Below are 27,513 nucleotides of genomic sequence, written 5' to 3'. Positions count from 1 at the left end.
AAATACACAAACCTGTTTCTCAAGCTTTTCACATCCTCAGTTTAAGGAATCTATTGGCTGACTCTAACTGAAATGAGTTACAAGAGAAATGAGCAGTGTTATAAATACTTCTGCATTTCCTATTGCACTGAAACACGTTTATTGTTGCGCCAACAGGAGGGATCAGCTGAATGACTTAAGAAACTAGAAATACTGAGCATCTCTGGGGAGGGGAAACAGAAACTGTTGTAGAGATTATGTTCTTCTGGGTTCTGATGCTAACAATTTTCTTTTCCTTGTGAAAGCCAAACTTGCAAATGTGTTGCTCTCTTTCTCTGTCTCCCTGGTCCTTTAGCTCTCACTTTCAATGGAAACAATTATTTTGTTGATTTTGCTTAATTTGAACTGTGTGTTTGTGTTGATCCTTGCAATGAAACCATGCTGGTAATAACAGTATTTCTATCTTTCCCTTTAGGTCTGGATAGATGCAGGGACACAAATCTTCTTCTCATATGCAATCTGCTTAGGAGCAATGACTTCCCTGGGGAGCTACAACAAGTACAAATACAACTGCTATAGGCAAGTTTCCATCCAAGGGGGTTTAGTGTTTTAGCTAAATGATGTAAATAAAGTAGGGACAATGGGTTAATTTTTTTTTAATTAACTTGCTCCATGACATATGTGTGACTTAGGGACTGTTTGCTGCTGGGATGCCTGAACAGTGGTACCAGTTTTGTGTCTGGCTTCGCAATTTTTTCCGTCCTGGGCTTCATGGCACAAGAGCAAGGGGTGAACATTGCTGATGTGGCAGAGTCAGGTACGATGGTGTTGGTGGCAGTGGTGGTGGGCACTGCCGCCCAGCGTGTGAGCAAAGTTCTGCAGACGCAATCAGCTAACATCTAAGTGATAAAACAGAACAAGATTTCCCATAATTGCCAGAAAAAATAAGCATGTTGTTGATTTGGGCATTAATCTAGAGCAGTGAGGGTTAGCTGGGGTTGTACTGTCTACTCTGTCTTGATTAACAGGACAGCAAACACATTTCCTAGAGTGTGATAATCAATTTGAGTTGAGATTAGAGCTAAGATAACTACACCATTATCCAGGGTCCAGAATGTCATTGATTCAAGAATTTATTCCATCCTTCTTTTCAGACTACCTTTATTTTCATTCAAATGCAAATTGCCAGTGTTTATGTATTTTTCATAGCTTAGTGTTGCTTGCTCACAGAACTAGAACAGGATTAGTGCCTTGGCCTTTTGAAGGGACACACATACATACATTCCCAAATCTCACTGAAAGGCAAGAGAAGTTGGAGAACTCCATCTCCAGGATTTTGTGGACCGTTTCACCTTCAGGAACTCTAGGTGTTGCAATCCTGCAATTGTGCCCTGTAGCTTCAGTGTGAGGTTGACAGAACTGTCAAAGTCCATTTTGGAACCTAATGTACACTTAGATTCCTCCCTTATTTCAGAAGTTTCCCGTTAACATCCAGCTATGCACATGCAGAGGTAGAAGCTCAATCCTCATAGCTTGTGACTGTATCTCAAACAAAACAGATTACATTTTTCCTCTGTGCATTTCTAGTCCATGAGGGCAGGTGTAACCGCGTGTTTTCACATAGAACAGACAGATTAGTTGGGAATTACCATGGAAAAATAATGAATCAGGCCTTGACAACCATGAGGCTTAAAGCTAATCAGATTCTAGTAATAACAGTGTCACCTGAGTGCACTTTTGATATTTCCTTCTAATTTTTTGAGCCCTTTTAATTCACCTGCATAGTATTTGAAAGCTTTCTTCCGCAAACATGCTATTAAAATGAAAAAAGTCAATATATCTTCTAATCACATGGCTCTGGGAGTAAAGTCTTTAAGAAAAACGTCTCACTTCACAAGGGCTAATGACAAACTAATGACATTGATGGCACCGCTGGATTCTTGGGTGGCTGCAATTGGCATAGCTCTTGCAAGTACAATTAGTAACAATCTTGGCCATAGTGCTTATTTTGATCAGAGGTTGATTGCTTTGTTTGGAAACAGGAAGCAAGGGAATAATCCTATTGAATGAATCATAAATAGCCCTATTTTTTTTATTTATATGTAGGTGGATCAGTTCCAAGAGTAGTATTTTTAAGTATTTGTACATTAGGTTTTTATCTGGTCAATATTTATCCTATTTTTTAATATTATATCTCTGATAGAGGCAGCTACATTCCTGTCACTTGACATTTCTCGAGTTAAACAATTCTATAGTAATGCTGGATTGTTAAGTAATCTTTAAACACAAATTAACTCAGTGTTTAAATAGCCTTTTTCCATCACCTCAGAAAACATTTTTAAAAGGAGGGGTTTAATAGCTTATTATAGGGACAGCAAAGCATGTACTAGCTTCTGAACTTGGCTTTTGATTTTTTTTTTTTGCGTATTTTGTTGTCTCCTCGTTCATTTATATCCATGTCACCAATGGCCAGAGATTGCAACTGTCTCACCATGCAGTGGGTGCCCATCACTGCTGGTCTTTGGCTAGGGGACATTTTTACATGACAGTAAACACTACTGAAATTATCCAAAAGTATCCAAAACACTTCCCATGAGTTTTCTTGCTGCCTTTCTCAGGGAGATAAGTGCCGAGTTACTGAAGACACTTGGTCCCCCTGGGATCAGTGTCCCAGAACCTGCATGAGGCTCTGGGAGAAGTACAGAGGGTTTCAGCAGGTGCTTGAGCCTCTCTTTTCTGGCCTTGCCTTTTTTGGTTTCTTTTGATGCAAGGTCAGAACTGCTCCCCTGGGTCAGGACAAAGCCAGCAGAGGTGTTGCCACTTGGCTGCAGCACTTGGCAGAAGATGTTGTCCACAGGGCTCAGACCCCATCTCTGCCCAGCGAGTTAAATTCCTCCTGCCCTATCCATGACACCATTTGTTTACCCTCCTGAAAGCCACGGGAACATCAACAAATTTGCTGACAGCAGAATCTCATGGCCACATTTTTTCCCAGTGCCAAATTCAGCGTTTGTGCCGTGTGGCTGGGACACACTTGTCAGCCCGGGCTGGCTCCTGCTGGAAGCACTGGTCACTGCTGGCCTTCACTGGCTTTAGCAGATTTACTCAACAGTTAACTCAGACTTCTCTGACTCCTCAGTCAAAACAGATTTTAAATAAACGGCTTTTTTTTTTTTCTTCTCAGAAATTCTTTTAAAGATAGAGAGGAAAGCAGTGGGGGCTCAACAAAACCATAGTGAGTCCTCTCTAATCCATGTGACCTCTGTTTGGCTGGAAAAAATACTTTACCACACGTGCAATTTGTAGCACTGTTACACCAGTTGCTCTTTTAAATATATTTTTTTTAATTCCATTTGCAAACAAATTCCGATTAAGTATGTCTGACAATAGTGCCTTGGGTTTCCTGGTGCCTGCCTGGTCTCTGCCTCTGCAGCTCTCCAGCCATGCCACAGCACCCCATGGCAATCAGCCAGTGCGTGGGCTGGGATCATGGCAGTCCTCACTGGCTTTTAATAGCAGCCACAAGTGCTTCACTTTTGCAAAACACCCTTCAAAACAACTGGGTTTCAAATTAAATACAGTTTTTAGATTATTTATGTTTCGGTTGAGGGCTTGCCAGGAACATTTTCTTTCACATGGATTTTTCTTTTTATATTTCAACACTTAGTTTCAAAGGAAAATCAAAATTAGCTCAGGGCTGAGGGCACTTGGTATTAGTTGGTATCACAGTGCAAGAACAGTTTCACTGGCCAAAGCTTACAGAATTGCAGCAAATTTTGAGGAGAGCAGTTTTACATCTGTCTCATCAATTGCACAGATCAGCTGCAGATGCCATCTGTTAGCAGCTCTGCCTCAGAGAGGATCTACTGTATCCACTGAATTAAAGGGGAAAAAAAAGCAAAGCCCCCCAAAAATTTGAGACATTCATCAATTCTTTGGTATCTTCTATCTTATAAAATCTTAGTTGTGTTTCATTTAAAATAAAATTAGTTGTCTGATTGTTGGCTAATTTGTATTTATTTATGTTCAAATACTTCCAGTGACTTAAAGTTTTCTTTAGTTTGAAAAAAAATCATCTCATTTTACCTTTTTCTCTTGCTTCTTTTTCCATCTTTCTTGTTGGAAAGGAAAAGTGGGAGGTAGGAAGAGCAGTGTTAGAGATTTTTCTGTACAGATCAGAGATAAGAATTTTTGGCCCCACACTGCAGCATCTTGAAAAAAATGCCTTTTCCCATTGAAAATTACATGAATCCACTTGAAAACTGTCACTTTGAAGGCTCCTCAAAGTAAACAAGCAGATGAGCCGGGCATTCCTGGTTTCACTCTGGGCTGTAATCCACCCTCAGAATTTTTTGTCAGCCTCACTAAATTTCTTCATTGCTTCTGAGAGCCTGCCATTAATGCCCAGTTGCCAGTGTTCCTGTCTCCCACTGGTGGAAGGCTCTTCCTCTCCCCACAAAAGCTTTCACAAAGGACAGCTGATAGCACCTGGCTCCAGGTGAGGGAGCCTCTGGAGACGAGCACTGTGTGCTCCGTGTGTGGGTACGAGGGAGGTGACCCCTGGTCACAGGGCAGGGCTGCCTAGGCAGGAGCACTCCACACTCTGGGTTCCAGGGCAGAGAACCTGGGCACTCAGCCCCGCTGGAACTCCCACACTTGCAGCCTGTCCTGCACTTAGTGATGATGGTCATGGTCAGTGTCATCGTGGCAGGTCCGTGTAGGCTGGTCTGGATAGGGGCAGATGGTGTAACAGCATGGGGAAGCAATTTTACACAGAGTGATTTTACACCCCAGCCGTTCCTAACAGCAGTTTCCTCAATTCTCAGTTGATAAAATTAGGAGTAGCCTGACCACACAGTGCAGCAGGGAGGGTTTGCAGAAGAGAAGGAGCAAACTCCTTAGAGAGGAAATCCCAGTTTAGGAAAGCCAGGCAGTGTTTGGTGGTTGCATACAGAGGGAGGCAGTGGTTGCATTAGTGGAAATCCCAGGGAATGTTTATAGCAGAGCCCTCTTCCCTGCATGCAAGGAAGTTTCATCATCATCATCTTCATCATGACCATGTGGGCTAGCAGTGGGATTCTGCCATTCCCTTGGGTCACCCCCTGTCCCCCAGCCCCCAAGACTCTTCCGTGTCTATGCAGGGCATGACATTGAGACAGATGTTAAAACTGGAGATCTGTTAGCACTGGCCTCGGGGGTTTGCCTGTGGTTTCTGCTGTAGTCATGCGTGCTTCAATTTCAGATAAAAGAGCCAAACTGTTTCATTTCTGGTATTTCCAGCTGCGTTTGGATTTATCTGAACGGAACCAGGCATTCCTGAATTTGAGGGTGGCTACCTTTACCAAAAAGCTGGTACTTACTACTTTTCTTCCCTTCCCTTCCCCATTCCCTATTTTCTCTTTCTCTAGGTCCAGGCCTGGCCTTCATTGCCTACCCAAAAGCTGTGTCCATGATGCCACTGCCCACCTTTTGGGCAATCCTTTTTTTTATTATGCTTCTGTTGCTTGGACTGGATAGCCAGGTTAGTACAATGGATAAGGGACGTGTGACTTAGTGTGTCGGTACTGCTGACTGAGAAAAGCTGATTTTATAGGCATTAATTAAGAAGAGCATATCTCTAATGCTGCTTGAGAGGAATTCATCTGGGTTGTTTTTAGGGTAGGGTCTGCACTTCATGAATCTACAACTGTTGATTCATAATATTGTGTTGCTCAGTAAGTCTTTGTCAAATCAAGAGATAGTGGGGTCTGCCACACTAGGGCAGTACTCCCTAACCTAAATTTCAGTCCTAATCTGGCCACAAAATACTACCATTTTGGTCACAATATTTTCTTACTTTGGGAAAAAAAAAGAGCCTAATCATTTTAAACCTTAAAGGACTGCAGCAGTCTGTTCCACAGAGTACTTTGTGCCATTAAGAACACCTGCAGGGTGTATACACCATCATTAAAAGACTAACAATTAATAACTACTAGCAGTATGGGTTTTGATGGTTGCCAAGTGCCAAAAAAGAAAAGCAAAGTCAGCATGAGGTACAAAAAAGCACATAATGTTTTGTACAGTATATCCAGGGTGGCTTCAAGAACAGTGAGAGGACAAAGCTGCAGCCTTTTTTGGTGGCCTTGGGCTTGGAGGTGCTGAGCAATGTGGGATCCTGCTGGCATGCACGTCAGCAGCATGTATTCAGTACCTCCAAACAGGCCAGAAAGCATCTCAGATTCCAGCTGTACTAATTTTATAGCACACCCTTCTATTAATTAGTGAGCATGAAAAAAATCGAAAAGTTCAGTCACAAAGTTAGGTTATTTTTCCCAATGATTACTTGTAGGAATGTTGGACTAAATACTGCCAAGGAACCTCTTTATGGCTTAATCTTTGAACTCTAGTGAGCAACTCTCAATTGCTCCTAAGAAAATGTGAAAGTACCCAATGCTGTGGTTCAGCAACCCTATGCTTATGCAAATTGGAAGCTGTCTAGTAATTTTAAAAAGCTCCTCACTGCGCAGAATGATTAAAACTAATTGGAGCGCTTAATTTCTCTCCTCCACCCCTCTGGTTTTTTGGAGTGCAGTCAAGCAGGTTTCTGGAATGCCAGAGCAGTTTCAGATCAAATCAGCTCAAAGGAAAGTATTTTAAAAGAAAACCAGTTTTACACAAGGCAAAGTAACAAGACAAGAGGCAATAAAATTTGGTGGAGGACAAAATCTGTTTGCAGGACAGTCTGTATTTCCAAAATAGAGCTTCAGGAAGATGGTAGGGTTGTTATAGGGCATTTCTGGGAGCTGTAAGAGCAATGAGGTGCCAGGTAGGAAAATGCAGCTTTTTCTGAAATAATCTCTGTCGTAGATTCCCCATGATAAGTTAGTAGTTAAGGTGATGTATCTACTTGAAGTGAAGATCTTTTCTACAGAGGCAGCCTTGGTGGATACCTCCAATCCATATCCTCATGTCTTCAGTGAGCTTGGTGCTTTTGTACCTTGCCAGGTTGAAAGTACAAATCAGTCACAAGATGCCTTCCATGGTGTTTCTTGGGGAAGTTCAGTAGTTGCTTTCCTCCAGGTGCAGAAAAATCTGGTTTTTGATTAACTTTAAACTTCTATTCAAATCCAGTTTGGGTTATTTGCTTAACTCAAGTTACACAATTGTATAGTTTTCCAAAGGCAAGTAAGTATAAATACAGTTATCATGAAGCAAGATAAAGACTTTTAGCTCATTTATTCGGAGTTTCATTTTTGGTTTACAAGTGCAAATAGTTTGCCAGTTCGTTCAATGAAGACTGTGTGAACAGCTCCATAATTGCTGCAGAAGTACCCCGGGCCTCAGCCAGAGATACTCTGCTCCACGGCTCCACAAAGAATACATTCAGTCAGGCTCTTTCACATCCCAGTCTGCCTTCCCTTGGCTGAATTTTCACTAACAAACCCAAGAGCAGAATTATATCAAACTGTGGAATTAACCTAACTAGTATTTGTGATGCTTTCTGGCACATCAGAAAAAGTCTGGGAGGTACTCTTCTAGCTTGGACTTTTTTGAGTGTTTTCCCTCTGCCTCTTCTCTAGCATACATCCTGTGTTCATCTGGAACAGTGACAGCATAAAAGCCACATAAGTACCTTCCTGTCATCAGGCACATAAGTGCCTCCTTCATCCTTGTGGCTTGCATTTACAGAGCACCTTTTTAGCTCCTAAGGCTTCTAGGTAATAAAAAGAAATTCTAAAAGCTTGTTCCAACCTGAAAGCTTACCCCCACGCTCCAGCCTCGGGGTTACAAAGGACTGGTTTCTTCTTCTTTATTGAGAGCAGCCCAGAGCATAGAACTGAGGGGTTGCTGGGGAGGGTTTGTTCAAGCAGGAGCCAGAGTGAACTGCATGGCAGGTAATCCTCAAGTAATTTCTCTGCTGTTATTTTCCCCCCTGTAGTTTGTTGAAGTTGAAGGACAGATCACGTCATTAGTTGATCTGCACCCATCCTTCCTAAGGAAGGGTTACCGACGGGAAATCTTCATCGCTATAGTGTGTTTCCTTAGCTATCTTCTGGGACTAACTATGGTGACTGAGGTAAGTAGTACCAGTGCTGCAAATTGCCTTCTTTTGTAGCCATTTTTCAGGCTGGTTTTAGCTATGATTGAGATTGCAGAGAATCACTACTCAGAGGAGAAGTGCTTTTTAGATGTACAGAGCATCTTTCATCCCTAGATATGAAAGCATTTTGAATGGGGGTTACATATCCCTTCCCTTTTCGGTCATAGGAACAGAAATGTGAAATCTCATTAAATTCAGTCTGATCTCAGGTATCAGTCAACATGAGTCTGAATATTAACATCTACTTCTGAATGATGAAACATATAGGAAACCTTCAGCAGGGAGCATTAAGAACCCATCCAGTGGCATGCAGGAAAAGAGATTTTTATCTTAGTTGCACAAATTTGAATTAATTAAATACCACTGGATTTATTCTAGTATAAACAAGACAGGAATATGTTCCAGTGCCTGCACTGTTGTGATATTTATCTTCAAAATAAAATCCAAGTCAGATTTTAAAAACAACTCTAAGAGCATGATTGTGGGAGGTAAAATAGCACCTGTAACAAAGATACCCAAACCCCACAGTTTTTCAAGTGAAAGTGCAGTGTAGTAAAAGCAGAGTCTAACAGCAGGGTATAGATAGTTGTATAACAAAAACTTAACTATTTTCATGAAACTAGCCCATTCCCTCAATAAATAAATGAAGACCCTCCTGATGAACTGACGTCCATTTTTTGTCTTTTTAAGGTGTTAATGTTGGAAGGCAACCATTTGTTTCTTTAAATGCCTATCCTAAAATACTTGTAAGAAGGAAAGATTTAAGTCTTTTAGTAGATTATATTAAGTGGCTTTATTTTGTTTAATCATTGTCTTGTTTGGAGTTATTTCTGTAGTAAACATGCATATTCCCTGGAGAAGGTAACGCCAAATATTTACCTTACCTATTTGCTAGCTGCTGTTTCTTGTTGAACAGGAATCATTGGGATATGATGGTAAATGTTACTGAGACCTGGACCTGAATTCTTGGGGCTTTTTTTTCCCTCTTGGATCTCAACCAATTGTGTCTGTCTTTTGCAGGGTGGCATGTATGTTTTTCAACTCTTTGACTACTATGCAGCTAGTGGTGTATGCCTTTTGTGGGTTGCATTCTTTGAATGTATTGCTGTAGCCTGGGTTTATGGTAAGTGAGAATCCTTTCATCTGATACCTTTTGATGAGTCAGTGACAATTTTGCTAGCCAAATATTTAATCATCAGCCACCCCAGAGTCTTCTTCCCAGCAACAGACACATGCCATTAGTATAAATTTGCCCTGACCTCTTGGAGACAAATCTGCATCTGGGATGAGTCCAACCTCCAATGTTTTTTCTACAAAAAATGAGTATTTTTCCATTGCTAATTAATAGGGGCACAATTAAACATTTTCATGTGTTTAGAGGTGAGGGTTGAAAGTGTGGCCAGCCATGAAAATTTCTGTTTGTCTCTCAGAGAATTTCCTTTCAGAGCTGCAATGTCTGCAGGGACAATCCAACCAAACAGAAAGTACAGAAAGAGAGCTGAAAGTATATTCTGCCCCATTACTTTTGGCAGTGCCAAGCACCTCAGTCTGACAGAGGCCTCTGTAGCTGCCTGAGCTGTGGAATAATCAGATGTTTGCTGATTAGAACTGGTTGTTTCTCTGATTTTCCACCTATTCCATCTCCTCAGACAATCAGAAAGTCAAATTTCTGTAGAAGCAGGTGCACCATTTGCTGTCAAGTCTTTCCCATGGTGATCCCTCTGGGAAGTTCAGAAAGAGTCTGGAGAGGAGAGAGGGTGCAATGGGAGCAGGAGAGATTAGCATCTCACTCCTGCAGCCAAATAATGAGGGGAGGGCGGGGTGAGAGACTCCCCCAACCTTTGAGCTTTTCAAGAAATCATCTTGGACTTCACAGCCGTGGGAAGCATTTGAAGAATACATCTGATATCCTCATCTTCCCTTTACACACCCCTTGGGGAGCCTAGGAAAGCAGCTTTAACTCTACAGTGTTTACGTGGCTTTTATCTGCTCAATTCTTACAGGCGCTGATAATATTTATGATGCCATTGAGGATATGATTGGATACAGACCTGGTCCCTGGATGAAATGGAGCTGGATTGTGATTACACCAGTTCTTTGCGTGGTGAGTGCTGACCTGTGCTCTTTCAAGTCTTACACTTGGTAGTGCTAAGCCACCTCTTAGTGCTTCTCTTCAAGGGAAGGCTGTTACATTCAGAGGCCAGTTTGCAAAGAGAAGCTGAAGGCTTGAACATACTCTCAAAGACATTGTGTTCTCAAATGTCAGCTGTTAACGTGACAGCTGGTCTAGTCTCTACTGTGCCTGCATGAATTGTTGGCTACATTTAAGTGGAATTTTCTTAGAATTGGCAAAATTCTACATTCATGAAGAGAAAACTCACTCTCCAAAGAGCGGTCCCTACTTTAAGACATAGGACTGCGAGGTGATTGTAATAAAAGGAATTGAGCAGTCTGAGGCAGACCTTGGCTTGAAGTACTTCATTGGGTGGGAAGAACATCCTGGTAATCTTGGTGTGTGCAGCGAATAGTTGAGCCCTGAAGAAAATTGGCAGTGTACTGCAGCTGTTCAGCACCATCTCTTAGCACTCTGTTGTCACACAGCAGATGCTATAAGCAGATGCAGATGCTCTTTCTGTGATTGAAATGGAAGAACAATTCCCCCATTGGTTTAAAATACATATGGTATCCATCAGCTCTGCCTTTCACTGCCTGTCTTCCTCAGGGCCAGTAGTTGCACCAGAACCCTACTGCTTTTAGCATTTTTTGAGCCTCACTTTGTTTTCCTTTCTCATCCACAGGGGTGCTTTATCTTTTCTTTGGCCAAGTATAAACCACTGACCTACAACAAGGTCTACACATACCCAGACTGGGCAATTGGCCTGGGCTGGGTTCTTGCCCTTTCCTCCATGATCTGCATCCCTATGGTGATGGTCATCCGCATCATTCAGTCAGATGGGTCACTCATTGAGGTAAGAACAACCAGTTGTCTGTCTAGAGGAGAAGGGGAGCTTTAACTTGTTGTGTTTCATACAAAGTAATGCTTGGAAAAGTGCCACCTTGCCCAGGTAAGGTAAATAAGACGGTTAAAGATCACCTGTCCTCTGGGCAAACAGTAGAAAGAGAGCAAACACAAAACCTTCTGTCCTCAGATAAACACCAAGTGATTTTACTCATGTTCCACTTGTGCACCTTCCAGCTTGGCAAATCATTACCTCCACAAACATTCAAGGCCTGGGGGGTTTCTGAGTGTCAAGTTTCTCCTCTCCGGCCCCCAGGGACACAGAAACACCATCCTGAAAATCGCTGGGAAAGAGAGATAGAGATACCTGGGTCAAACCTAGTTGTGTGAAAACTCATTGAATTTCAAGGAAATTCAAATACACCTGTGGATTGTGTGTCTCTCAGGCATGGCCTTCACTGTGAGGGTCTAAATTAAAGACAAACCCTCTTGGCAAAGGGTTTCAATTTTTTGCTTTCTAAATTTGTGTTTATTTTATTCCAAACTGAAACACTGGATCCAGATTGGAAAATTTCAGGTCTAATTTACACTTGACAGTGCAGATTCCCTCAGGTTTGGATTTGCAGGAAGCCTCTTGCCCTTTGGAGTTCAGTCTGGGCTCCTCTAACTTTTTTTTCATGGTGGAAAGTTTTTACAGGCAGTGCAAGCATGAAACTATGCAATTCTCTTCAAAGTTTTCAGATCAGTTTTTTTGCCTAACAAGTCGATCTTAAACACAGCTCAGAGTATTCTTGGAGAAGAAAGCAGAACACTGGCTTAGGAAAAAAAGAATAGAATTTAAAAAAACCAAACCCAAACATTTCCCAGAGCAAAAACACTTGCATTTGTTTTTGTCCAAGTGTTAATGGCCTTTTTCAGCTGTGGCCAGGCATAAGTGTTAATTTTCCTGCCTGCATTGTCACCATTGTCACCATGAGAGACAAGTCTAAAAGTAGCCAAAACACTGCTCAAAGACCAAGTTAGGAAAGGAAAAAGAGCAAGCACTGGTCAGATGCCATTCAGTTCTTCTGTTGTGAACTGAGACGTAGGACAGAAGTTGCCACTTGGCAGCGAAGGCTGGGCTGAGAGGCAGAGCTGTTTCTAAATGAGGAAGGAGGACTCACATCATTTGCAGCACAGAAAGCCCAACGTGCAGGATGCTGGATAATGCTGGAACTTCCCTCCTGTCTGACCTCCCTGCCTCAAGTCAGGCTCTGCAGCTGAGCAGGAGCTGAGGCTCCACAGACCCCCACATCCTTTACAGCTCCACGGGCACGTGTCTCCGATATTCTCTCGGAGTGCCACGTCCTGCACGTGGAGACACAGAGGCCTCTGGTCGTCTCACCTCCACTTTCCTTCTCTCTTTCAGAGGATAAAGGCAGTGGCTGCCCCCAAGGAAGTGAATCGATGGTCCAAAGAAACGGAGAGTGGCACCCCCTTCTGCCCCAATGGAACTTCGAATGGCGGATTGATCAAGCCAACTCATATCATTGTGGAAACCATGATGTGAGCTCTCTCTGTGAGAGGATAAACCTGCTTTAACTGCCGTTTACTAACCATAGATTCTCATAGGACCAGGTTTACAGAGCTTTATATTTGCACTAGGATTTATTTTTATTTCTCACAGAGAAAGTTATTTTTTGTGTGTGTTTTGTTTTTTTTTTTTTTTAATATTTTGTAAGGTAATCACAGCAGACATCTCTCTGTAGAGGGAGAGCTTTCATATCAGACTAGACATATTACAAGAATTTACTATTATTGGGTTTTTTTAAATATATATATCTTTATCTCTAAATATTATACACCTTACCACTTGAATTGATTGTCTTGCCAGCAATACATTCAAGTCTCAAAAAGCAATTTTAGGTGCTGGTATGGTTGGGAGCAGGGTAACCTACAGAACACACAAAAGAAGCTCTGTTGAGAGATACATTTTTTTAAAAAAATGCTGTTTCAAGAGAATTTTCAAAGGTGTAGTATTTCCACCCTCTGGTTCAACTGTGGTAAACGACAGGTGTCAGGGTCACTTTGGGGAGTGGGTACTGTTGTGTTTAGTGCAGTCCCTGGATAAGGATATAGCCAAACAGCTGGAGTGGAGAGTTTGCAAGGGATGCAGAGGAGCTGAAAGGGTGTGAACAGTGTTGTGGCTGTCCCTCCCAGGGACAGCACTGGGACCCTGTCACACCAACTGAGGAGAACTTGAGGAAGGCATTTGCAGAATTTGGCATGGTTCAGTCTTTTTTTGTTATTGTTTTTAATATTTTTGAGGTTTCTTGTTTTTACTTAAGTGAAATGCCTGCCTGTTTGTGTGTGAGTGGGGAAGTTGAGTACCTGCTCCTGAGTTTTCCAGCAAACTGTACTTTGGTGTGGTGGCACAGGTGTAAACTTGAATTCTGCAAACTGGGAGGACAGCCTGTCCCCAGGGCAGCAGGGATGAGCACAGAACAGCCAAGAGAGGAAAAGCAGCACCCGCTGTCTGGGTGCTTTAGGTGTTCACTTCTTCGTTTGGACTTTGGGCAAAAAAATAAAGGAATCACTTCTGGATTCTGACTGTCCAGAGCTGAACACAAACCAGGTCATCCCTGACAGGAGGAACAAAACCACTCACCTGGTGTAACTGGTGTTGATAACAGACATGTTAATAATAATAGTAATGATGATAATAATATCACACAGCAAACAGGTGCTTTTCATCCATGTATCTCAAAAATGCTTTTCCAAGTTCAGTAACCAGGATTTGTTTAATTTATTTATTTGGGGGAGGGAGGTCATTGCTGTTGGACAAACAGACAAAAGGACTGAGTCCCTTGTCCTGTGTTAGTAAATAGCAGCAGTGGACCTAGAGCCCCCAGTCTCCTCGCTCATCATTGGACTAAACCATGATTTTATTTTATTTTACTGTATTTTATTCTATTTTATTTTATTTTGTGGGGGGATGGAGGGTGGCAAACATATTTATGAATCTTATCTGCTGAAGAAACAGGGCTGTTTGGAATTTTAATTAAAGCAAAGGGAACATGTAACTGAAGTATTTTGTTCTGGTCAGAAGGAATTGGGTACCATTCTGGGTGAGACTGGGAAGTGAAGAGAAATGACTGCAAAGAGTACAGGAATGGGGGTTCCACTTCATGTAGTGCAGCTGAACGTTTCTGTGGAGAATTGGATCCCTGAAAACTGTCCAAAACATGGACAAAAGCCTTTTTCTTTTATTTTCTTTTCTTCTTTTTGTTTCTTTTACTTGAGCAGGTTGTGCTGGGAACAGGTTCTCTGGCAAAATTCAGCCTTGTCTTGTGGGCATTGTATCAGAGGGAGAGAGTGTTTTTCTTATGATACCACAGGTAGTCTATCCAAAGGTATTTAGAAGAAATGCTTGATAAAAGCAGAGTTTGTATCTGCTTATTCTGCTGTCAGCTTAGTCTGTCAGGGCAGAGGCTGTCATTTATTTAAACAGGAACATAAACAGTTCTTAACATTCCTACACAGTAGCTTTATTTCATTTTTTTCTCGCCCTGTGTGCTAACTGGCCACAACAGCACAAACATTTCTTAACTTGTTGGTTTCCCTGTGACAGAAATGGGGAGATTTAAAACCAAGAGATGGACCAAAACAATTATTTATTGTTAAAGAAAAACATCGCTGTATCTAGAACTTCCAAATCTGTCTAGTTTGAATTTGTAGATACTTTTACAACAGAGAGCTGAGTTGCAGCAACAAAATCAGCCATGGCAGAATTGTGTTTTCTTTTTTCTGGTTGCTGTATTATGAGAGTTCTGAAGGAAACTTTTGCACAGTTGGAGATGGCAAATATCTAAATGACACCTGCTGGGCCAGTGGCAGAAACCATCCAAAATCACTGGAGGAATTCTGAGAGCCAGTGGATGTCATCAAATGTGCCCAAAATAACGAAATATGCATACAGCAATTTTATTTTTTAACAATCAAAGGCAAGGAAATGTAACCAAAGATAACTCTCTTAGCTTAGTGGACTTCAGCTTGGACTCTCATTTTTGAGTTACAGTCAGTGTCTGCAGTAAACAGACACGGGTGAAGAGGAAGTAGAAGGTTAGAGGTGTCTAAATTAATGGTTTTTGTGAGTGCAGATGAAACACTGATGCTTCATTTATTTCTATATATATATATATATGTATATACATTGTCATACAACTGTGTATGAGATTATATTGTTTGCATGTGACTTTTGTGCTATAGAGCTGAGAAAAGCTTTAGTTAGGAAAAAAAATGGTTTGGCTACATCAAAGATGTCTCCAGCAAGTCAGCTGGGTGTTCAGGCATCTCCTGTGTGTGGAGAGTGCCTTAGTGGGAAGAACCAGAGGGATAATACTACACCTTTCAAAATACAACTACCAGAGAACAGAACCCAGCCCCATTTCAATACAAACTGTGCCATTCAAATCAGTTGCTTCCATCTTCCAAGTGAAAAGGTCTCGCACATATGCAACAACCTCTTTGAAGATTCTCTCTGTCAGCTCCCCTGGCCCTGCTGAGCTCTTCAGCACGACTGCAAGGGAGGGCTGGGACTCACCAAGAGCCAAGAAATCATTGTTTCTGGAAAACAGTTCCCCTCTCCCCTCCTCCCTCCTCTGACAAAAAAAGAAGAAAAAAAAAAAAAAGGAAAAAAAAAAAGAGTACTTAATTCTTCTTGTTTTATCTGGGATTTGAGTTCCAGTGAACACACTTGCATTTTTACAGTTTGGGGGTTTTTACCTAACGATTTTATCAGATTTCTAAACTTTTCTTGGTGATAAATTTGCATTTCAACATGATCTTCTGCCAAATTTATTAAAAAATAATTTTTAAAGAAACTTTGTGTTTTCTACCTATTTTGACTGCAAAGACAACTGACATTTTTTTCCTGTATTTACTTGTTTAAACTCTTATGACCTATTTTATCTGTTTTGTGTAAATGAGGAACTCTGTGTTAAAGCATCATGACTAGTTATAGATGAATGGGTTTGGATCTGGGGAAAAGAGTGCAGTTTTGGCATGAGATCTTTAGAACCAGATCCCTGAGATTTAAGCCAGCATAAACCAAGACAAAACGCACACCTTTTCATGTTTCATGTACCTTTTGTATTCATGGGGTCTTCTGGGTTTGAAAACAACAGAGTTTCAGCAGTATTTATTTCCAGCTGAACTGAAATCAAGAGATAGTAGAAATGTAAAGGGGAACATATCCCCATGAGATTTTTCTGACCTGTTACTTATTTTTCTCAATTTTCCAAACCTTTTCAGTTCACCTGTCACTAGTGATGATCTCTGTAAATGAGCATCTATTCTAAGGGACTTTACCAGTAGTCTGTATCTCAGTGTTTGAACAGTATGATTTCATAAATAGATCTGGGTTTTTTATTGTTGTTGTTATTGTTCTATTTTTCCTCCTCATCTATAGCTCTCCTTTTCATCTGGTCCAAACAGATCCACACACTTAGAAAAGTCATCTTTCAAGTTTGAGATAGTAGATCCACAGTGGATTTGTTCTTGTGTTGTAAATAAAAATACAAAAGCCTGGCAGCTGTATTTGCCATCTAGAACAGTGCTGGTGGCCACCCCACAGCAGCAGCACAGCTCCTGGAATTAGGGGTGGAGGGAAGTTAGGTATGATCTGCTGAAACAGCTCAGCAAAATTGATCTTCATTGCTCTTTTGAGGAGAGGAGGAAATGAGAAAAAGTAGGGGGAAAAAAGACAGTGCAGCCTTACAGTTGCTGTAACACCAAAAAAAACCCCAACTACATCAGCAGAGCTTTTATTATCACTGCCAGGACAGCACCTCCTGCAGCTGTTTCCAGTCCTGTGTTCATCCTCCTTTCCCAACTGCAGATGCTCCTGGTTCCTCTTCTTTGTCTCAGCGTTAGATAACTCAAGTAGATCTGAAGACACATGGACATCTCCATTCAATAGATCTTTTCCAAGTCTCCTCCTGGTCTGTTTTTATTTGCTAAGGAGACTTTCAGTTTTGTTGAGGTTGTGCTTGTCACACTTGGGTTCAAAGCTCCCACTCCTTGCATCACTGGCAAACTTCCAGCTGTGGGAGAAGGATTTGAACACTTTTGAATAACTGATTATTAGCTTCCATGTCTTGTGGTCCCTGCAGGATCACTCATGGAGGTGTAATGTATATAAAATGTTAAATAAGCTGTGCATTGAATGCAGTGGACAAGTTAGTTAAGCAGCTGAAGTACACTTGGAAGAAAGATGACCCTGACATCATTTCCAAGGAGATTCAATGGAAGTTGCTCACTTTCAGTACAAAGAATAAAAATAAATCTGTGTTTAAGTAGACTAGTAGATGGAATCTTCCACCCTCATATGCACGCCACAGTGGGGACATTGCTTCTATTCCTAGGCTGCAAATCACGTGTGTAAATCTTGCCAAGCTGTTCAGGATGAGGATTGAGGAGATTTAGGCACCACTTGCCTGCAAAGAGCCAGCTGCCAGGGTGTCCAAAGGGTCTTGCCTAAATGGGGTGGTGGAAGAGGGAAAGTAATAACAAAATCCTGGACCGTGGCCCCTCCAAAGAAGCCTTAAGGTTTGATTTGTAAGCTCTCCTGGCTCCTTGTAGGCATCACATGTCTCCTGGCATGGGAGGCTGGGTGTGGTGTGGGTTCAGGCAGCTGCCCTGGACTTGTTTTCTCCGAAATCAGCATCCAAAGCCTTGTGGTTAGGATTGACGTGTAGTTGTGTATTTGTATATTTGCATGAGCAAAGGTCAGGAACTGTCAGAACCTGGTAGCTTGTTTTATTTCTTATAATCAAAGATAAGCTTAAGAAACAAAGTATTTAGTTGATTTGGTGACACTTGACATTTAAGAAACCCTTGAACTAGTGCAAAAGAGGTGCCCTGAGCTCCATATTTTGGTCACAAAAATTTTCTTATGGTGTTAGCAGTCAATTTGAGTCTATGGGAAAGATTGCTCAAGAGAGACTTGAATATAACCAGCACCAGCACCCACTGGAAAACCACCCAATCCAGCCCCACACCCTCCACCAGATTGTGGCTCTTTTCTGCCAGCCCCAAAAAAATATCTACATGGACAATGCTTCTCTGAAAAAAAAAAAAAACCAACTCCAATTTGTTTGTTTCTATTAAAAAATAAACAGAAAAAGTCACATTCTTTGTGTGGTTTTTTTCCAGTTGTCATTGGGAATTGGTAATTTCAGTTTACCCATGTCCTATAACAAGAGCAGAAATAGCTTGAGACACCGTTTCACCAAAAACAGGGACAAGTTCAAAATTTTGCAGGTTGAAAACTTTAGGAAACCAAAGCACCCATCCATCCCCAGCAAAGACAGAAAACTTAGGTGGCAGGGTTTGTGCCTGGAAGAGCCTGACCCTGAAGGCAATGTGGGGCAATTGAATGGCAGACACAGCCTTTTTGTATTGCTGCTGTGTCCTCATCTGAAATAATCAGTAAAAGTGTCAGAATTTAATTACCACGAGCTTTAGGAGTAAAGTAAATGGAGATAATTTCAAAGGGGCAAGTTTGGGAGGTTTGCTCCCTGTGGATCTGCAGTGCACAGCGGGGTGGTGCTGCTCACTTTCACATTTGCAGCACAGGGAAAACATGGCCTGACTTGAGAAATCAAAAGAAATGCTGGGAAGAAATAAAGGTATTAAAAAAAAATAAAAAAGCCAACTCGATGATGCTAAGGAGCTGTGCACATGCTCTGCAGGGTTTCAGCCCTGTAGCACAGTGAGCACAATACTGTCCCTAAATGTACCTGCTTCTGCAGCTGAGATGTTAGAAAGGGTTGAATTTTTTTTCAATATATAAAGAAAAAAAAAAAAAAAAAAAAAAGAAAAAAAAACCAAACAGTGGCAAAATTATGTTGAGAGGCTGATAAATAAAAAACAAAACCTGAGGGGGCAAGTTGAGTTAATTCACGACCTGCTCCTGTCCTGGAAGCCAGCGCTGGTCTCTCGGCATCGCAGCATCCCAGTACTGTTCTGAAGTGCTCGCTGTTCAATAGGATGTTATTTTTTTTCTCCAGTGTAATGTTGTGATTGTTACCTGATAATGTTGCCAGGGACTTCACATTGTAAGAGGTGGTCCATCTTGTTTGATGTATTTGGCTAAAAACCAGTGGTGTTTTTTTAATTATTTAAATTCCTAGCGAGTGTGACTACAGTAATGTGATAATGAGTAGCACATGCAGCGAGGAGGCGAGGGCGATGATGGCCTCCTCAAAAATGTCATCTGAACTTTTTTTAAAGAAAAAAAAAACCTTAAAAATATTTTTAAAACATTTTAAAACATTTTTTTGTGTGTTCCAAAACGGAACATTTGTATTTGAAAAATCCTGGTGTGTAATTTAATCCTAAAACCCCCTAGCCTTTGTGTATATGGTAAATGTTTGTATTTTGCAGTTTCTGTTTTGCTTTTTAGATAAATGAAATGTATATGGATATTTTTAAGTCATCTTTGCTTTTTTTAGATGAGTTTGTAATCACCTTATAACTGAAAATAAAACTTTCCTTTATAAACCAGTGATGCTCTTGGATGGGTTTTTTGGTCTTCAAGTACCTCAGTTTTTCTTTAAACCTATTACTTATTTGGGGGTTGTTGGTGTGGGTTTTTTTGCCCTTATAAAATACCATATATATGAAATCTGTGTGATCACTATCTAACTTCACATCTGCCATGGTTTCACCCTGGTCGGCAGCACAGCCCCACACACAGCCACTCACCCCCTCATTCAGTGGGATGGGGAGAGAGTCAGAACGGTAAAAGCGCAAAAATTCATGGAACGCAAGTTAATAAGTAACAAAAAAATGGGGTGAGAAAAAAACAAAACACAACAAAACACATCAAAGAGGTAAAAAAAATAAAAATATAAAACCCCAAGTGATGCAAAAAGAAAGCCATTTCTCACCAGCCAGTGCCCAGCCCATGCATGGCACCACTGCTGTGAGAGTTCAAATATGTCAGAAAAGCCCAACAGGAAGAAAAATAAAGGAAAAAACCCATGCCAACATTTTTTTTCTGGTGTATGGGACTGGTTATTTCAACTTGCTGACAGCCTCTTCAGTCAAACAGATGGAGGTTAAACCAGAGTGTCCATTCCTGAAGTCCTGATTTGAGGCAGGGAAAGAAAAAACCAACATGTAGGTGGCTGCTCCTTGTGAAAATAAGACATCTGAGTATCACTGCTAAGGCTCAAGTACCCCGTGGCCAGGATCAGTCCCACAGCTGTGTCTTTAGTTGGGGTTTTTTGGCTTGGTTGGTTCTTTTGCTGTGTGATTGAAGACTTTTGTCAGGGGTTTCTCCTCTCATCAGCACAGCCTGCAGTGGCTGGGCTAAGGAGCCTCATAAGAGCACAGACAGCAAATGCAGTGTATCTCAGGTTAAAATAAAATAAATAAACAGGAAATTTAAAAAGCCAGTAAGTGCCACAGGCTGCTGCTGAAGGGTTTTTACTGCCTGCCCTGGCGGCCATCACCTGCCCAGGGCTGCAGCTGCTGCCATCAGCCAAAGCACGGATGAGAGGGGACATGTGACATCACCAGGGGGATGTGCTGCCCACTGAGGCACATCCCGGGGAGCAGCTCTGTTCTAACCTTTTACCTGGGACACACCCTGAGCCCCAAGGCTCACATTTCACGGGCGCTCATTCAGCCTCCTGCAGCCCCAGTTGGTTTTGGCGAGGTCTTGGTGCAGGGCCCTGTTCTGAAGTCTTCACCCCAGGAGAGCAGTCAGAGATTGCAGGTAAGGGTTGTTTATGTGGCAGTGATTTCCCCAGTCTAACCAGGAGCGTTCCTGGACCCTGCTCAGTCTCTGAAAATTCCTGCATTACCCACTTGGCCGAGAAGGGTTGCAAAACCCAGCTCGCCCTGTCTGTGCTGGTGAGCAGATACTCCCTATGGTCTCATCCAGGGAGCATTCCAGCCTGTGCTGCCCACACTGGGAGCACAGGGAAGAAATTCTCAATACATGGAAACAAGAACTCTGATCTGGGTTCACGGCAGTCATTTCTCGGGATGTCTGGTTTCAGAGGTGGGGTAATTTGGCTACCACAGTGCAGATCCCCAAGGCACCCCGCTGGAACTGCAGGGCTCTGAGCACCAGATGGGACATCTCCTGCCAGCACATCATTCTCCAGGAGTTTTCCAATCCATCCCCAGGGATTAATCACAGCTTTGCAAATGCTGCCACGTCACGGCTGCCACATGCTTTGCTGCGTCAGTGTTTTGTCATGGAGCAGCCCAGCTTTAAGCCAAGATTCCCGGTGTGGAAAAGCTGCAGGCAGTGCTGGAACCATATGCATGAACACCTCCAGCTCTTCCTGTTAACAGCTACAGCAAAATTGCCTCCATGGGCACAGGGAGGGGAGCAACCCAAGTCCTGCTGCTTATGGTGGGTGGGCAGGGACAACCCCAGCCCTGCACTGGCAGCCCTACAAACAGCAACACCCTCTGCACGACCTCCCCCTTGTCCTTCAAGGTGTCCTACAAACAGGGTCCCCTGGCAAGTCAAAATGCTGCTGGAAGCAAAGTGTTGCCTCACTATCATCCTCCAGCACAAAGCAACACAAACCCAAACAAACGGATTTCATTTGCTTTTATTTAATTAAAAAAAAAGTCAAAGTCATTCCAATCCCATTTAAATACAGAGATTTACAAACAGGTCCAAAACAGGAGTAAAATAGTCTTTGAAATGCTGTACTTTTAAATATTGTGCTTTCATAGATACATAAGAAAATTAGCATATAAAAATACTTTACAAGGAATACACTCTAATATATGGATAAAAATACACATTTAAGTAATGCATTTCATCTTCATATCATTCAAAATGCATAGGAAGGGATACAAGGACCAAGTTTTTCTTCCTCCTTTTTTTTCTTTTTTTGTTTTTGTTTTTTAAAGCCTTTAATAAAAGTCTTCATTAAAAACCTATGAGAAGCCCCAGTGAGCTTCCACTGCTCAGAATATTGCATATAAAAACACTTTCGGCTGCACGGTCAATGCTCCACAGTATCAATTATGGCACGTTATCTAGCTGTGGCAGCAATGGTATGGGATATTGCATACTCAAAGAGAAAATGGCTACAACGACGACGAGCTGGATGGGGCCGTGCCTGGAAGAAACACCCAGGGTACACCCAGGGTATGCCCAGGATACACCCAGGGTACACCCAGGATACACCCAGGATACACCCAGGATACACCCAGGCTATGCTGTGCTGTCACAGGGGGCTGTCAGGGACACAGTGCAGGGACAAGTCCTGGCTCCGCAAAGCGACACACAGGTGCTGTACACCCACCCAAGTCCTCCACTGGCGTGCAGGTGGGGATGGAGAAGGGCAAGCAGGGAACAGGGGCAGTGGGCTGGTGGGGATGGAGAAAGGCAAACAGGGAACAGGGACAGCGGGCTCCAGAGCTGCTGTGTCTGACTGAGAGGGCTCTTCAGCCCACAGCCAGGCCTTCCCGTGGGAAGCAAAGCCAGCCTCACCTTCCACCAGGACACGAACATCATCATAAAGTGCTAATGTGGGGAGCGGGGCAGCAATGCAAACACGGCAGCCCCTCCGTGGGGCCGGGGGCTCTCAGCTGCCAGGGCAGTGGCCACAGAGCTACAGGAGGCCAGCAACAGGCAAAGGGACACACACTGCCCAGCCCCCAGGGACACAGGACACGACCCCCACCCAACCAAGGGCTCATCATGCCTCTGCCTCAGGGGAGACAGCAAAGGTTTCCTTGATCCAAACCAGCAGGCGCAGCCCTGGGAATTTCTCTATTCTGTTATCTCCTTCCAGGCACAGGCAAGGTTTGCAAGCGAAACATCTCCATGAAGCTCAGACAAACAAGGGGGATTCAGGCAGCTACTCAAGGCCTTTAGCCTTGGGTATGTCCTCTACTCTGCAGTCACTACTGAGCACAGGTAACAACACTGCTCGTGGGAATCAGCCACACAAGGTGCCCAATCCCACTATAGGGTGAGTCACACCTGGGGGGGAGTGTGGATAGGGCTGGCAGCAGACAGCTGCAAATACCAATTTTTGCAAAGGAATTGCATTTAGCCACTCTCAAGCACATTTTAAAGTGTCTTTTAACTGGCTCTCTCCACAGCACTGCACTGGGAGTGCAAGGGGCTGCAGAAATTGATTTGCTAGGAGTGTTGAAAGGATGGAGCTGGGCACAACATAAAAGGGAAGGCATTTCAGTCCTCCTGTATGTGATTAACTGAGCAAACAAAGAACATAATAGCACCATGTGTGTTTGTAGGATGGCCAAGGCCTTTCAGGGTGAGGAGGGTGTCTGAGGCAGGACCCTGCACACTCAATGGCAGGAGAAAAGGGAGATGCTCTGCCATGGGGGACGGCTGTGGATGCTCCTTCCTCCCATGGGCAGTTTGTCCCACTGCCATCACTGCCACAGCCCCAGACGCACACCCAGCTCTGACCTTTCCAGCAACATTTGGCGGTCTACAGGCTCACTGAAGACCCATCTCCCCACTTGCAGGTTATGGTACACAGAGCATTTACAAATACCAGTGCAAAAAAACAGGAAAAACACCCCAAACACCACAAGAGCTCAGCAGAGGCAGCACCTGCTCTGCTCCTGCTCTCAGAGGGTCTGGACACTCGCCTTGACCTCGGCGCTGCGGGGCACCTGCCCCAGGAGCTCTCTGTTCCCCTCCGAGGGAGTGTTGGCAGCCAGGGCCAAGGGGTTCCGGCTAATCACCAGGTCCAGCTTATCTCCAGCCTCTGAAATCAAGGGAACGGCCAGACAGCAGTCAAAGTCTCTCGTTCGGACGCGGTTTACCTGCCGGGATGGATTTAGGGCATGCCATGGGGAGGAACAACAGAAAGATCATGTTTGTTAGTCAGCAAATGCAAGATTAGTGCTAAACCCCAGCTGGAAAAAATACACAACTCTTGGGGGCCCCTGATTCCGGGTTCACAATGGAGAAGAGGAAGGAGAAGCACCCCTTCAGAATGAGCATCCATGCTTAGCTGAGGAATGATGCAGCAACTGATAGGGGAAGGGGGAGAGAAGTCTGGACCAGGCATGAACCCTGACCCTCAGTGCCTGGGGCAGTATTACCAGTATTAAACACTGCAGGGTTCAAAACCAGTTCTCCTGTTCAAGCCTGTAGAAAAAAAATTATGCTTTTTTTCTTTTTTTTTTTTTTTCCATAATGGCTTTTACTGGCCTTAAGTTCGCAGTGCCAAGTATTCAGCACATAGAAAACAAATAAAGGCCTGAGGCTTCTGGCAACCATTTTCCAGCTCAGCCAGAGGTAAACCCAGACTATACCAACAGTTTCTGCTACCCCTCTCCGCATTTATGTCCTTCATTTCACAGAGTCTGGATGCATTTCATGTGGGCTCAGGAAGCAGCTGCAAATTCTCTCCGTAGGATTCAACAGTGAAAGCAGTTACTGCTGGCTCCTGCAGACCTTCAAGCACATTTCTAGGCCAGGTCATCTGGAGAAACCACCCCAGCTCTCTTGCCTACAGCTACCAGAACACCTGGGCTTGGTGCCATGACAGCTCTGGGACAGAGCAGGCTGGCAAATGACACAGGGATGGGAAGTGCAGAAGGGGAAAAGGAATGTTCCATATGCCTTTGCAGTGAACATAACCCCTGGGGTCAGGTGTTGCTTGCTTCTTTGGGTAAGGGCTGGGTATTTGGCACCACACAACCCTTCCATCCCAAGCCCCTTCCCAGGACTAATGCATGCCCACAGTGCTGGGTCTGTGAAAGCAGCAGCCTCCCCACCCTAGCCAGTGTCAGCACAGAGACCCCAGCACTGCTCCTTACAGCAGAGGAACAATTTCTAGCCCACTCGTGGACAAGGAGTGATAAACCACGAGCTCGCTCTGCCCCTGCTCTGTGCCAGCCAGGCAGCTCCAGTGCAGAAGTGCCACTAGTGCAATGCCATGCTCCAGTTAATCCATGCAGCCAAGAGGCGGAGGGTCTGTGACAGCAGGGACGAGGTGTTTCACTGGCTTTCGGGCACATCACTGTGCCCACAATCAGCAGCACTGCGCAGCATCCTCAGCAATTCATCTCTGCACTTCTTGAGGGGAGTCACCTACAGCACGTCTGCAATCCCTCATTCCCAACTCCTCTTGTCAGTGCGATGGAAGTCGCCTCGTGTGCCGGTAGGTGTGAGCTGCGCAGCACGGCGTGTGGAAAAAGGGTGTCCAAGGTCTCCATGCTGCTCTGTTTAGGATTTTGGGCACACCTCCCAGAGCACTTGGCACTCGCAAAAAGCAACACATCCAACACTGTACAGAAAGGCAGCCCAGAGCCTAATTAGCTTCTTGTTCATTCTTGCACCATCTTTTATTTGAAGCTGAGAAGGAATAATTGTATAGCAGCCAACTGGCTAGAGACCATAACAAGCTTAAACAAGGTTCCCCACAGTGCTGCCAGTCCTCCAGTTACCTGATGTACATAAAGTATTGGCTCCAATCCGACTGCTGAGAACCCCCGCCTAGAAATTAGTGAAACTAAACATCTGAGTGTTTCCAAATATGGTCACAATATCTGCATTTCCAAATGGTGGCAATTTTTCCACAGAGGTTGCACTTCCTTCAGTTGCTGTTTGAGTTGCCTCAAAGCTAAAATAGTTGGTTTTCATACACGCACAGCTTCTCTCCAATTTCCCAAATTCACCAGGCTTTTTCTGTCCCTCTGGTAGTCCGAAATGCCCAGGGCACATTTATTACAGACTGTGCTTTTGACCAGAGTTTTTATTCTGCTTCTCCATCAGCTATTTCAGATGAAGCATTTTTCAAAGAAAAATATCCATAAAAAACACCTTGCTTGAAGGATGTGTTTCCTAGAAAACTCTTCTAGTTGTCAAAGGCATGCACAGAACTCCATGAACATCACTTAATTCCACAAGGGGCTTCACAGGAACACATATTGTTCAATACAGTCTGATTCATCCAAAAACCAGGAATAGTACTGAGGGTGAGGAAAGGAAGCAACACGGCTTTTTGCTTGTTTTGAGCTGTCCAAGCTCAAGAAGGCCAGTGCCAGAACTGTGCTGGACCAGTGTAACCTAGGAGTACCACCTGAAGGTACTACCTAGTGATTTCCTATTATAAAACACAGGTCCCATTGAGAGTTGGTGGCTAAGAGCTCACCTAGTTGGCTAACTATTACCTTTCATTAAAGTTAGTGCTGCCATGGATGGGTCTCACTTCTCTCTTCCTCTCAGCCACTCATTCACTCCGTCCCAGCCTCCAGAACTGCATTTTGCATTTATTACCTGAAGCACTCTGTCATATGGCTTGAGGCCACACTGATCTGCTGGCCCATCCGGCCGGACCATATTTACATAGACACCTTTTTCTAACAGGCCATCCGACAAACTGAATCCAAAGTCTTCGCTCTCCGGGTCCTTGTGGAGTGTCATCTGGAGAGGCAGAAAGAGAAGAAGCAGGTTTCAATGCAGCAGAGTAAGGAGGGGATGTAGAGGCTTGCCAGGATGGGAGCACCATGAGTGATGTGTGCAGACCTACAGCAATTCTGCTCTGGGTCTCCTGGGCAGGTTTGTCTTAGCCTGGGCAGATAACACAGACTGAGCTTTATTAACCTGACACCATCATCACAGAATTGCTTTGGTGACTGGCATAAAACCAACCCCATGACAGTCCCTCAGCCTTGGATGTGGAAGGAAACACAAGCAGAGTAATACAGAGTGCATTCACGTTTCACCCAAAGTGCAGCAAACAAGTGTCTTTAACGGAGCATCACCTTCCCTGGCCCAGGTTATGCTGTGTATCCTCTGTGTGTGCCAGACCAGCGCACGAAAAATTCCCTTGTTTATTGGGAATTTTTAATGTTGCAAGTCAAATGTGAAGACAGCTCATTTTTAATACATCACTCAGCAGGAACATCTAAAATTCTCCATATTATTCACAAGCTGTTTTCAGAAAATTCCTATCAGCAAGTGCTGACACACTGAGTACAAGAAATGGGCAACCTCATCATCCTTTCCTTGGGCACGTCATGCTTTGGCCTTGTCTAAAGGAGGAGAGCACTGTTGGAAGTGTGTCTTGCCATGGGATAACACTGGGAACCAAGGACAACTGATTCCCCAACACTACCAAAATCTCCCCCTGCCTCCCATGAGCTCGGAGTGAACCTCTACCATGGCTCACAGCCCATGACTGTGCTCCTGGCTGGATGAGCCTCACGGATCTGCAGTCCTGGGGAAGGACAACACTCAGGATGACACACAGGAGCATCCCACCTGGCCTCAACCTCATTTCCAAACACAGGCCACAGCAGATGCTCCAGCAGAATGAAGAGTAACCCTATGACATGCCTAATTACACAGTTCTCCTCCTCCAGGTACCAAGGAGTTTTATTTAAAGACACATTTGCCATGCCCTGAAGAGCAAAAGCAGATCAAACATGAAGAAGTTGTTTTTTCCAGCTAGCATAACTGCAGGTTTCGTTCTGAAGTCAT

General features: G+C 43.6%; 2 protein-coding genes and 1 long non-coding RNA gene across 14 annotated transcripts in view; 1 reads left to right on the top strand and 2 right to left on the bottom strand.

Moving 5' to 3' along the window:
* Window positions 1–19,565, top strand: part of SLC6A6 (solute carrier family 6 member 6) — a 57,536-nt gene extending 37,971 nt beyond the window's left edge. For all 12 annotated transcript variants that reach the window (XM_066326638.1, XM_066326640.1, XM_066326644.1 and 9 more), the window contains 8 exons: window positions 455–558; window positions 672–796; window positions 5,388–5,500; window positions 7,898–8,035; window positions 9,080–9,182; window positions 10,063–10,163; window positions 10,858–11,028; window positions 12,427–19,565. In XM_066326638.1, the coding sequence (XP_066182735.1) occupies window positions 455–558; window positions 672–796; window positions 5,388–5,500; window positions 7,898–8,035; window positions 9,080–9,182; window positions 10,063–10,163; window positions 10,858–11,028; window positions 12,427–12,567 (996 nt within the window). In that variant the 3' untranslated portion in view covers window positions 12,568–19,565. The remainder of the gene's footprint in view (window positions 1–454; window positions 559–671; window positions 797–5,387; window positions 5,501–7,897; window positions 8,036–9,079; window positions 9,183–10,062; window positions 10,164–10,857; window positions 11,029–12,426) is intronic.
* A 2,056-nt stretch (window positions 19,566–21,621) lies between these two features.
* Window positions 21,622–22,413, bottom strand: LOC136365927 (uncharacterized). The gene is made up of 2 exons (XR_010744437.1): window positions 22,223–22,413; window positions 21,622–22,156 (listed from the first exon to the last, which is right to left on the bottom strand). It is a non-coding gene; the product is annotated as an uncharacterized lncRNA (long non-coding RNA).
* Window positions 22,414–22,617: 204 nt separating this feature from the next.
* The window catches only part of GRIP2 (glutamate receptor interacting protein 2), a 135,106-nt gene continuing 130,210 nt past the window's right edge, over window positions 22,618–27,513 (bottom strand). The window contains exons 23-24 of the mRNA XM_066326629.1: window positions 26,308–26,454; window positions 22,618–23,843 (exon numbers count right to left, since the gene is read on the bottom strand). Coding sequence (XP_066182726.1) covers window positions 23,646–23,843; window positions 26,308–26,454 — 345 coding nt within the window. The 3' untranslated portion in view covers window positions 22,618–23,645. The remainder of the gene's footprint in view (window positions 23,844–26,307; window positions 26,455–27,513) is intronic.

This window comes from Sylvia atricapilla, chromosome 11 (genome assembly GCF_009819655.1).
Source record: "Sylvia atricapilla isolate bSylAtr1 chromosome 11, bSylAtr1.pri, whole genome shotgun sequence".
Classification (NCBI taxonomy): domain Eukaryota; kingdom Metazoa; phylum Chordata; class Aves; order Passeriformes; family Sylviidae; genus Sylvia; species Sylvia atricapilla.
The sequence above is the reverse complement of the archived record's forward strand: the minus strand, read 5'-3'. Positions and strand labels throughout refer to the sequence as shown.